This window comes from Sprattus sprattus (assembly GCF_963457725.1).
Source record: "Sprattus sprattus genome assembly, chromosome: 1".
Lineage (NCBI taxonomy): Eukaryota > Metazoa > Chordata > Actinopteri > Clupeiformes > Clupeidae > Sprattus > Sprattus sprattus.
The window spans coordinates 36,895,663-36,907,941 of record NC_137920.1 but is presented as its reverse complement, the minus strand read 5'-3'; the positions used below and the strand labels follow the sequence as shown (position 1 = coordinate 36,907,941).

General features: G+C 45.0%; 1 protein-coding gene across 1 annotated transcript in view; it reads left to right on the top strand.

Moving 5' to 3' along the window:
* The window catches only part of LOC308376600 (cytoplasmic phosphatidylinositol transfer protein 1-like), a gene marked incomplete at its 5' end in the record, with an annotated part of 79,627 nt that overhangs the window by 50,231 nt on the left and 17,117 nt on the right, over nt 1-12,279 (top strand). The window contains 2 exons of the mRNA XM_080852993.1: nt 6,248-6,336; nt 8,743-8,750. Of these exons, the coding sequence (XP_080709119.1) occupies nt 6,248-6,336; nt 8,743-8,750 (97 nt within the window). The remainder of the gene's footprint in view (nt 1-6,247; nt 6,337-8,742; nt 8,751-12,279) is intronic.

Sequence of the window (12,279 nt, the reverse complement as noted above, 5' to 3'; positions counted from 1 at the left end):
GCTGTAAATAATCCAGATTGGTGGTTTCTTCATTAATTTAAAAAGCACATCAGATCAGTATCCTTGAAGTCGTTTTAAAATGCTAGGTGCAATTTAAACTGTAAACATTAACGTGGCAGCATAAAGTTGTCATCGAGAATTTGTGGCAGCCATATTGGATGTTGTTGAATCGTGGCTTTCGGAAAACTGAAGGTTTACAGAGTTCTCCAAAGTGTTTCCTCACTCATTCCAAGGAGAAAAAAGGGATAAGACTAAGGGCCTGATTTACTAACAGGATTGCGCCCATTTCTGGCGTAAAATAGCGGTCGTAAACATAAAACGGTATTTACTAAGGGGGCGCATTTGAGTAGAGTCACATATTAACGCTTTGAAGGTGTGTACCTGCAAACAGGTGGGATGGTTCCGAAACGTGGGTGGTAACGTAGGCGTGAGGCGCTATTTAATGGGAGGAGTGCGCCTAATGATGTATTGCGTCGTATTTACTAAACTGCCTGGTGAGCGCACATCTCTGATTTGCAGGGTAATTCTCCGCCTCATAAAAGCACGTCTTAACCAGGAAGCGCATTTCCACTGAGTCTGAAAACGTTGATTTGGCAGCAGCAAGGCGACGACAGAGACAGAGACAGCGAACAGAAATATTTTTTTCAACTCGTATAATTCATATATTCATATATATGAAATTAAACTTTCCGAACGTAATTGGAGAAATTGATCGCACCCACATGCAAACAGTCCCACTTTCAATCCACAAACACGTTTACCAAAACAGAAAGCACACATATTCAATGAATGTCCAGGTCATATGTGATGCCAACATGACCATTACTTACGTGGTAGTGGTCTGTCCATGACAGTTTTATCTTCCGGAATAGTGCCATCTATCCATGATTGAGCAACGGTGATTTTGGCTACTTGGTAAATGTATTTGTTTCAGTGGGGATATATTGTAGTGAACCCATGTCCCTTGTAGAACGTATTGATCGAGCCATTTACACATCTATATTGTTATAATAGACAGTTTATGCATTAATGCCACCAATAGCATATTATTTATAATCGTGTTCTTTTAAACATCTCGCTGTAGGTGATGGCGGGCAAAACAACAATATAACCCATTGAATCAGGTTCAGTGATTGAGCGAACGTGGACCAATATATCTATCTCGCTATATCTATTCGCTGAGCTTTAGTTTTTTCTTCCTCGAATCTCCATGGTGGCAGTAACTTGCTGGCAAGTTCTCCAGTCTTTTAATGGTGCGCTAAATAATGATTGCCCAGCGCGTATCTGGCTTGATAAATATCACGGAAAATGCGGGGAAACACCGTGCGTTAATGTGCGCCTGGCAAAGGTGCAGATTAAGATGCGTTAAGATGCTTAGTAAATCAGGCTCTTTAAAGGGCGGAGTAAGCTCAGTTTGCCCAGCGCAGATCTGGCTTGATAAATACCACGGAAAATGCGCAAAAACACTGTGCGTTAATATGCGAACGCAGATTAAGCAGCGCTCGCATATTAGTAAATCAGGCCCTAAGACTCTTGATCATTCTTGAACTACAGCTTCTCGGTTCTCGGTTCAGTGTAATTAGAGCGTATCTTTCTATGAAAACCTGTCGAGCCGGCCGCCTGGGAGGCTTTGGTCTAATAAATATACTTAGAGCGTGACAAACTGCTTCATACGGATGGAGCATGAGATGCGTGCGTGCGTGCGTGCGTGCGTGCGTGCGTGCGTCTGTGACTGTTTTCATGTCCGTAACACTCTCAATTGATTTGCTCTTTGAAGAGGCTGGGCATGTTCAGCGGCTAGGATTCCTCCATAGAAACAGAACTATAAAGGCAGAAACAGAACGATAAAGGCAGGTCGTTGACCTCTTCTGTGAGGTCACCTCAGGACACAATGCAGAGGGTTTCCTGCTCCACTGATTGGTTTTCACACAGCCTTCCCTTCCTTTGATTGCAACTCCGGCTTTCATCTCAACCATCTCATTCTCCCCTCAGTGAGGTGCACACACTCATGTCTTCCGTCTCCTCAGTCAGGTGCACACACTCATCTCTTCTCTCTCCCTCGCTCTTTTTCTTTTTCTCACTTTCTTCAATGCCAATAAAACCAGTCCCTGAAGCACAGAAATGAATTGCATAGAAAGTGAAATAATAGTAAGGCACAGCTTTCATTTAGCACCAATTCTTTTTTTAATTCTTGGTGTTGTAGAATTGTCTTTTTAACAAAAGAAAAAAAAAAACCTTTCCCGCACCGTAGCACATCAAGCTATTTAGCCACCCCACAGAGCACCCCTCCACACATGAGTATCCAGGCATCCATCCTACTTCCACGTATGAGAATTTGAAATCCAAACACATTTGGCCCAGTTTCATCCTTGGCACAGTTACAGTACGGTACAGGCATGTACTCATGTCTTCTGTCATACAGAAATACCAGTAACAGCAGATGCCTTCGACTTCCTCAACAGAAGGAGAACTGCCCCATAAAAAAATAGGCTCATTTTGGTGCAGCAACAGAGCAAGCAGCCAAATCCAGAGCAGGAGCTCCGTTTGCAGTGTTTGAGAAACCACGTTGTTGCCCAAGGAAACTATCACTCTGCAAGGCTGCCAATTACGGAATCGTGGTAGGCCTACTTGTGAGGACGTAAATGTCAGGGGCCTTAATTTCATAGGGCAACAAGCACTGCAAACGGGCATCATGCATCATCAACCGCGCAGTTAGAATAGGATACCAATATTTGCTCATTTCATTGACACAAGGCTGCATAAATGGGTTGAGCAATTAGTGGATGTGGCAATGCAGTCGTTCTTTATCAGCCGATCACAGTGATTCAACCATAACTTATTAAAGTTCACACGGAGTACAATAGCACAAATGACAAAGTTACGGTCATGAACAGGGCGGTTTACACCAGAGGAGACAGGTCTGCCCGACATGAAATAGTTTCCACCAAACCCACCGAGACCCACGTCTGACGACACACCACAACATTGGGTTGACGCTTACTCACGTTATGAAATTAGCAAAAAAAAAAATCCAAGTTATTTAATGAACTTTAGGTCATGCGCAGCGGACTATGCGTGTTGCCAGCCGCTTTGGCCATCATTGAAATTAGGGCCTAGAGTGTGGCTTTCTCCGTAATGCAGTATCATTCTATCACTCAGGCCTGTTTGGCTTTGAAGAGGAAGACAGAGGGGGGAGGGGGTGGTGAGAAAGGGAATTTTATGTGGCAGTGCTAGAATTGCCAACACTAGTGTCTTTGTAGTAGTGGGGCATTTTGTAATTGCCACAGGGATTTGTGGTTAAATAGGAGATGTGATTTAAGCTGTTGCTCAAGAAAGGCTGTTTCATACCGCCATCCAGTTCCCTGAAATGCAACTAAGTGTTCAGTTACCCACAGAGAAAGGGGCTGTATTTAATTGTGGTGTAACTGTTGACATTTTTTAATGAAATTGGTGCATTTTGTTCTATTGTCTGGCTCCTCTGTTAACATGTGATGAATCTAATTACACAAGAACAGAAATCTATGCCATATTGTTCTGAGTGAACATCTATATCACCTTCTGTTAGCCAGTGTCCTCTCTTGCTCTCTCCTTCTCTCCCTCCTACTTTCTCTCCAACCTCCTCACCATCCCCCCCCCACACCTTCAACCAGCTCCCCTTCATCCCACCCCCCCTCTCTCCTTCCCTCTCTCCCCCCTTCCTGTGCTCTCCTCTTCTCCTCTTGGGCTCATCTCTCCTCCCCTCTCTCCCCTCTCCCTGTGCTCTCCTCTTCTCCTCTTGGGCTCATCTCTCCTCCCCTCTCTCCCCTCTCCCTGTGCTCTCCTCTTCTCCTTGTGGGCTGTGCTGGCAGGTTGTGTTATTGAGAGGTGAAGGTCATTGTGACTCAGGTCCATAAGCTATGGCCACACTGCAGGAAGAGCAGGGAGCACTGCAGGCCTCTGGGACAGCCTCACTCACACCGCACACGAGCTTTGCTTGGCACAAAAAAACATTATCCATTAACAGCTAGGCGCTGAAGCCACTGTGCCTGCCCAACACATTTTTGTTGAGGAACTAGCCCTCGTCGCTTTCATGTAAACGAGATTTCGTCGCTTTCATGTAAACGAGAGGCCGATCCGACAACATCTCTTTCCGGATTCAGGCAATCCTGGCTCTGTGTAAACGGCCCCTCAGTCTCTCTCTCTCTCTCTCTCTCTCTCTCTCTCTCTCTCTCTCTTTTCTTAGTCTCTTGTTCTTTGTCTACTTCTTCTCTCCTTCCATCTCCATTTGATCTCTCTGTGTCTTTCTCTGTCTTTCTCTCTACGTTTCTTTATTCTCTCTCTCTCTCTCTCTCTCTCTCTCTCTCTCTCTCTCTCTCCACCTCTGTTTCAATTCAAGCCTTGCTCCAGGCAGCCCCAGGGTGTTTTTGTAGACAACAGTGAGGAATGTGCTGAAGGTTGACTGTCAGTCGCCGTGTCCACAGAGGAGCACGACCAACATGTGTGAGAGAAGGAGGACAGGAGGTGTGACAGTATGCTTAGAAGGAATCCACCACCTCTGGTGTGCTTTAGAGCAAGGCCAGACTAAGCGGATTTTCATACTTTCCGGAACGTAACCTTGACAAACTGGCCTCCCGGCCAGATAAATCTGCCATTTGGAGCGTTACTTTCCGTCAAGGTTAGAATCCCCTCTCCAGAGTGGGAAGGTTGCAATCTACCCTGCTAACAGAGCCTGTCTGGCCGCAAATCGGGTTTGAATCCGCGAATCTGATGACGTAATTATCCCACGTGAACGCTGGAAGCTGTCAAGTAGTTACGTACATCTTCCCAATCGCAATAAAAACAAAAAAATGTAAGTCTTCTGTTCTGTTTATGGCTGGCAAACAACGATCTAAGAAGGGCACGTTTTATTCACTGAGTTACCAAAGCAGTCTTCTTTATGGGGACTAATTTACACTGCACTGAATTACACAACTAATATTACTAGATACATATAATAGTGGACATTACACTAGGCAACATGGATCTCATTCATATGTCATCCAGTCGAAATCTTAGCAGGATTGAACACATCTTTATTACAGCGTATCAACATAAGAACAGAACATGGCTAAATCTCCGCTTAGCGTGCTAATCACTACTAATAGCACTAGAAGGTAGCCCAAAATGTGGTATTTAATACACACGATCTATCACAGTAGCAACTTCATGAAAACCCTTACTTTCATTAGGTATGCACATAATGCATCACATACAGGTCGAACAATGATGATTTAAGCATAGGAAATGTATAAGGCACAGTATGGTCAACTACTTGGCGACAAACTGAACTGTCACCAACTTAACTAGTTGTAACTTGTCTTCTTCTACGAGTCTTCTTCTCCATTTCCGGTAGCACCCTTCACAGCGCCACCAACAGGCCTTGCATATGTACTACAGCATATTCACCAGTTTCAATGGGTGTGTGTGGCCGTAGAACAGCGCAGCACAGCTTTGTCTGGCCGCGATTGACTAACCCCGAATACGTTCCGGAAAGTATGAAAATCCGCTTAGTCTGGCCTTGGCCTTAGTAAGACATGATTCATTTGGTCTCTCCATTTGATCTTTTTAAATTGGTCTTGTTGTGTCTTTTTCTTGGCATCTCTCTCTCTCTCCCTCTCTTTCACTCTCTCTCTCTCTATCTCTCTTTCGTCCTCCCTCCCTCTCTCTCTTTCTCTCTCTCTCTCTCTCTGGAGGCGAGGAGAGGGGAGGGGATGGTAGATTGACAGAATGTGGGCTGAAGCGAACGCTGGGAGCACAGTGTTCATCCGTCTGTCTTGGAGACGGCGGAGAGGGGACAGAAGGGAGACAGGGATGTGTGGGAGGAATACCACTCTTCTGCTAAATCCATTCAACCCTTCCCTTTCCCTCTCCGCTTCCTCCCACGCGCTCTGTGACACTCTCTCTTTCTCTCACACATATGGACACACACTCACCAGCATCGTCCTCCATATAAAGATACACCAACACATTATCTCTCTCACACACTCACACACTCAGCTCACACACTCACACACTCACACACTCACACACTGCTCAGCGCTCTCGCACACACACACACACACACACACACACACACACACACACACACACACACTCACACACACACTCACACACACACTCAGACACTCATTTACCAGCATTGTCCTTGACACACATATACACAAACACAAACACATTCTCTCTCTCACACACACACACTCTCACCAGTATTCTCTCTTGCCCATTGCAGCAAGCTGCCCAGTTGGGCACGAGCAGTAGTGCCCAATATCTTCTATGTGACCGAGAAGGCCTGGAACTACTACCCATACACCATCACAGGTAAGCCTCAGACACTTCTATCTATCCATCATCTAACCCTAACCCTACCCATACACCGTGACAGGTAAACCTCAGACACCTCTCTCCTACAATTATTTTAGTGCTTCCTGACCCAGTCAGTTTAGAGTCTTGTCTAAACATAGAAAGTTCTAATGTCTTAAGTGTTGTCCCGCCCTTTTGTATTTATAAGTAGTGCTAGCACATGAGCTGTTGCCATGGTAGCTTACACGTCATCACCCAGTTGGCATATTTCAAATATGATGCTTCACAGCCTCAGGACTTAAATCTTCTTGGGCTAAAAAAACCTAAAACAAAACCAAATATCTGCTTTATCTAATGCTTTTTGGAGTATGGCTGTAAAGGTCCTATGTTAAATGAAACTTCTCGTTAACAATCCAAACTGGGTCAGGCAACGGGGGCGTATAAGGCGCCTGTATCAGCAAAGCGGAAAGCCCAGTGCATTATCTCCCCACCAAACACACGGTAATGGTGTCCACAGCCTATAATGGCCCGCCGTAATCTGAGGAGAGGGACACCATTAGCGGCCAACAAGCTTTCTGCGCGAGACACACCAGGAAGTGCGAGCAGATAATCAGATGAATTAAGGACCTTTGGAGGATGATTAAGACGCCCTTAAGGGAGTCGTTACTGGCAGGGGGAGTGCCGAGGTCAGAGGTCAGGCACCATCCATCCTGAAGCTGGCAACAGTTCACAGGCCGTGAACTGTGGTGGATGTTCTATTAACACAGAGAGGATGACGAGAATTGTTCACACTGTAAACAGCCAACCAAAATGTTACCAAAGACGGAAAAACACCAGGCTGTAAGGTGAAGAGAAGGCTGTAAGGCTGTAAGGCTGTAAGGTGAACACATCTGAACATTATGGGACAGACGAATGCATTAGATAAATATTGCGGGGAAAATGCAGTTAATCTGACTCCATGAAATGATTAAATGACCTCTATTATTAGCAAGCTGTATATAAGCTAGTGGCACATTATTATGACATGGCACACGAGGAGTTATATAAATAATGAATGAAGGAACTGTTCATGAATACAGTAAACGGTAAGCTTATTACAAGTATCCGTCAAACTGAATGTAAAATAAAAACCAAATAAATAACTACAACTGTAAATAACAACAAATTAATTAACAGGTCGGATGCCGATTAAACCAAATGTACTTAAATGACCAAATGTTCTTGAAAAACCTGGATACATGAGATAAACCCAAACCTGAGATGAATGAGTGAATGAGAAAAGGAGACAGAAAGCATGCGACAAGAGAAGAATAAAGGCAAAAATAGTAAATGTTAGAAGATGGCCGCTTTTATATCTCAACATCAATCCTATGAAATTGCCTCAATCCAATTCAAAGGTATTGCTCATTTTCCTAAGACAATGCCCCTTTGTTCAACTATGATTGGTCATCTGGAGCTGGCAGGGACAAGGTGTCCAAGAAAGGCTCATTCGTATGCAGACCTAAAGTGATGAGATTCTAAAACACAATCATGCACAGATACTTCAGATTGAAACCATGATCAGTCTGGTGCCCACATCACAAGGATACATTCAAGATTAGATATGAGAATACTACATTCTTATACATTCACAGATAGTTTTCAAGTATAAATTCATGATTAAATATCAGTATGCTCGGTCATATACATTCACAGATAATGCTCAAGGATAAATTAAATATTAAATATGAGTATACATTTTTCCCAATAGTTTAAGGTGTTGCAGTCATTTTAGGATTACTCTGTGCCTAAGTTAGTGGTAAAATGCATCCGCAATGAGTTCTTTGTTGTGAGATAAGAGATAATTACTAAGAGAAGATTACTTTTGGCCCTCTGGTCAGACTTTGGAAATCAGGGTGTCCATTTTGTAGATTATATAATTTCCAGAGTGGTTTCCGCCTTTCAACACAGCCTGGGATGTAGGGAAAAGCCCTGAGATGCTGAGATGGGCCTGAACGTGCTCAAGTGATATGCACGCTGACTATTATACATGGTCTATACTTATACAAATAGAAAAACTAGGTTGTTCTGGGATGGGAACCTTTATTGTTCTATTAGCTTTTGCCTCCAGTGGCTTTACACCGGATCCCATGTTAGTCTGCTCCACAAACAAGGCCTTTGTTTCTAAACAAAGGGTTTTAAAAAGCGTGCAACTTGCATCTCTTAAGTTGTTCTTCAGTTTTTCTGACGTGGAGAACATTGAGTTTTATACTTGTTGTGAACTTCTGGCCAATTGAAGGAGATTGTTTTGGAAAAAGAGGATGAGGAAACGTTGTACTTGCTGTAATGTATTTGTTAAGGTCACACTTCAAAGCACTGACCCCTCCCTTCTGTTTCCTCTCCCTATTGCGGCTTTGCCCCCAACTGGACCTCCTGCATCTGCAGAGTACACAGTAAGTACCCCCTCTCTCTTTCCTAGTGCGGCTCTTTGAACAGCTCTGGAGCGCTCGTAGCACTAGTGGTCCATTTGCGGCACGATTCGTTACATAAGCACGACTATTTCCATGCCGCTGTCAACCCTTCTAGAATGATGATCTAATTTTGTGTGTTCTACAAAAGAACCGCTCCTCTGTCTCCTTCCTAATGGCTGGCGGGATTTCGGGGCCTGTCAGATACGGCAGTTGGAAAACAACATCAGAAATAATAGGCTTTAACACATGCGCTTTTGCACCTCAAGCTTTTAACTGTAGTGACGTTTTAAGTGGCGGCTGTTTTTCTGTGGTTTTTGCTAAATCGATGAGGCTCGTTTTGGTTTTATTTGCCTTGTCCACATAATGGACTCTTGTGTTTTTCTACGCAAGTCTTATGCATCGCTTTTTGCTACACGACATTTCTTGACATGATATCTATTTTTAATAACTTTTGCATCTTTTTGAGAATTTCAAGTTTATGAGGTCAATCGTCTCAACTTCTGAGGAGAACCGATCAAAGGACTTTTATATGAGTCTAGAAAATTAGCCAGAGCAGAACTTGTCTGCATTGCAAAGACGATGCAAAGACTGCATTGTCCACGCAGCTGCTGAGGCTGCAGAAGAAGAACCATAAGACCCCCTTAAAGACCTGATTCATTCCATGCCAGAACCACCCAGTACTCACAGGACAGGAACTGTCCCGCCTCATGTTGGACGTTTGCAGGGTGACCTTTCCATAAGCTCTCAGTCACTCTCATGTTAGACCACGGCTTTCATGTCTGGTTTTCATTGAAACCCAGCAAAGCCCCATCACCCGCTAGGAATTCACTGACTCAAGAGTGAAGCACCCACTCCCTCCTCCTACTCTTCCACCTCCTCGCCCTCCTCCAATGCAAACCGCTTTGCCATTTCATCAGCTCCGTGCCAAAACGAGCCATGCCAACTTGGTTTGAAAAGCAGAGAGACTGGCCCTTTTTAAAGAAGTGACTCACTTCACGTCACGTCACTCCGACGAGATGAGACAGGGCAGTGGCAGTGGTGATGGGCGGAGGAGCGGCAGGGATGGTGGCGGAGCATGAGTCAGCCGGAAGAGACGGGTGGGTGGGGAGGGAGGAGTCGCTTCCTAGCCCTTTCTCCCATGGCGTCTTTTTTTTCTTTTTGATACGGCACAGAATGCCAGCCCACGCCAGGAGCACCCTAAACTGTAATTTTCTTCCGTCGGACCGCACTGGTGACTGGCATTCGCCTTGCAGGTTACCATGGCAATTCTGGAGCCAAACTATTAATCTCCTGGTATTAACCTGCTGTGACCGATAAAAGGAGCTGTGGAATGTGTACTATTGTTTCCACGGGAACTCGTTTCCTGATGTGGCCATTTTGTTCTCCCTTTGTTTGCAGTAAACTGAGTTCTCCGTCCAGTGAAGTACAGTATTTATATGCCCCTCTCTAGTCTTAAAGCCTTTGACTGGACTGTAACATGCTGAGATACTTTGAAAGCTATTGTGTTCAGCTCATTCGATTCTTTAACACTTTAATTAGAGAAAGTTAGTTTCAGGCTCTGCAGCGGATTCTGTCCGTTCACAGGAGTTGGTGAAGTTCAAGCACAAGCTCACAGGCTTTAATTTGACATCAGGGGGCCACAGACTTGTGTCAAACAAGGAATGGCGTCATGTTTTAAAATATTTATACATTAATAAGAGAATACCATATGAAACATGTAGGTTATACAGCAAACATAAAAAATGTATGAAACTTTTCTGATATTCTGACATATTCGGATATATCTGAGCCATACGGTTTCTAAAGTTTGAGCCACTGACTGTAAAGTATAGCGTGAAGATCCCTCAATCATGTCTTGCAAAAATCAGGCCACAGACTAAAAAAAAAAGAAAAAGCCTCTCATCCATCTCATTAGAGATTAGCAGCAGAGGCTGTAGGAGCCTGTGGACGGGCCATGAGAGAATTAATTTGATTAATTACTCTGATTTACCCGCAACCGTGCCAACCGTCTATATCTTACTTACCGCACACACACACACAAACGCTGCCGCACTCTCCCTCTCCCTCACCGGCTCTCCGTCCCGACACGCTGTATATAATCCCATCATTTCTCATATTTCTGCGCTTTTGTTCTCTTATCAGTATGGTTCTTGTCTCTACCCATCTGTGCCATTTGCCTCGTCCTTCTGTTTTCGCAGAGCATCTCTGTCGGCTGTCTGTCTCTCCTCTCATTCCTGCTGTCTGTCTGTCTGCATCTCTCCTCTCATTCCCTGCTGTCTGTCTGTATGCATCTCTCCTCTCATTCTCTGCTGTCTGTCTGTCTGTCTGCATCTCTTCTGTCATTCCTGTCTGTCTGTCTGTCTGTCTGCATCACTCCTCTCATTCCTGTCTGTCTGCATCTCTCCTCTCATTCCCTGCTGTCTGTCTGTCTGCATCTCTCCTCTCATTCTCTGCTGTCTGTCTGTCTGTCTGTCTGTCTGCATCTCTCCTGTCATTCCTGTCTGTCTGTCTGTCTGCATCTCTCCTCTCATTCCCTGCTGTCTGTCTGTCTGCATCTCTCCCCTCATTCCTGTCTGTCTGTCTGTCTGCATCTCTGCTCTCATTCCCTGCTGTCTGTCTGTCTGTCTGTCTGTCTGTCTTCATCTCTGCTCTCATTCCCTGCTGTCTGTCTGTCTGTCTGTCTGTCTGCATCTCTGCTCTCATTCCCTGCTGTCTGTCTGTCTGTCTGTCTGTCTTCATCTCTGCTCTCATTCCCTGCTGTCTGTCTGTCTGTCTGTCTGTCTGCATCTCTCCTCTCATTCCCTGCTGTCTGTCTGTCTGCATCTCTCCTCTCATTCTCTGCTGTCTGTCTGTCTGTCTGTCTGCATCTCTTCTGTCATTCCTGTCTGTCTGTCTGTCTGTCTGCATCACTCCTCTCATTCCTGTCTGTCTGCATCTCTCCTCTCATTCCCTGCTGTCTGTCTGTCTGCATCTCTCCTCTCATTCCCTGCTGTCTGTCTGTCTTCATCTCTGCTCTCATTCCCTGCTGTCTGTCTGTCTGTCTGTCTGTCTGCATCTCTGCTCTCATTCCCTGCTGTCTGTCTGTCTGTCTGTCTGTCTGTCTTTATCTCTGCTCTCATTCCCTGCTGTCTGTCTGTCTGTCTGTCTGTCTGCATCTCTCCTCTCATTCCCTGCTGTCTGTCTGTCTGCATCTCTCCTCTCATTCTCTGCTGTCTGTCTGTCTGTCTGTCTGTCTGTCTGTCTGTCTGCATCTCTTCTGTCATTCCTGTCTGTCTGTCTGTCTGTCTGCATCACTCCTCTCATTCCTGTCTGTCTGCATCTCTCCTCTCATTCCCTGCTGTCTGTCTGTCTGCATCTCTCCTCTCATTCTCTGCTGTCTGTCTGTCTGTCTGTCTGCATCTCTCCTGTAATTCCTGTCTGTCTGTCTGTCTGCATCACTCCTCTCATTCCTTTCTGTCTGCATCTCTCCTCTCATTCCCTGCTGTCTGTCTGTCTGCATCTCTCCCCTCAT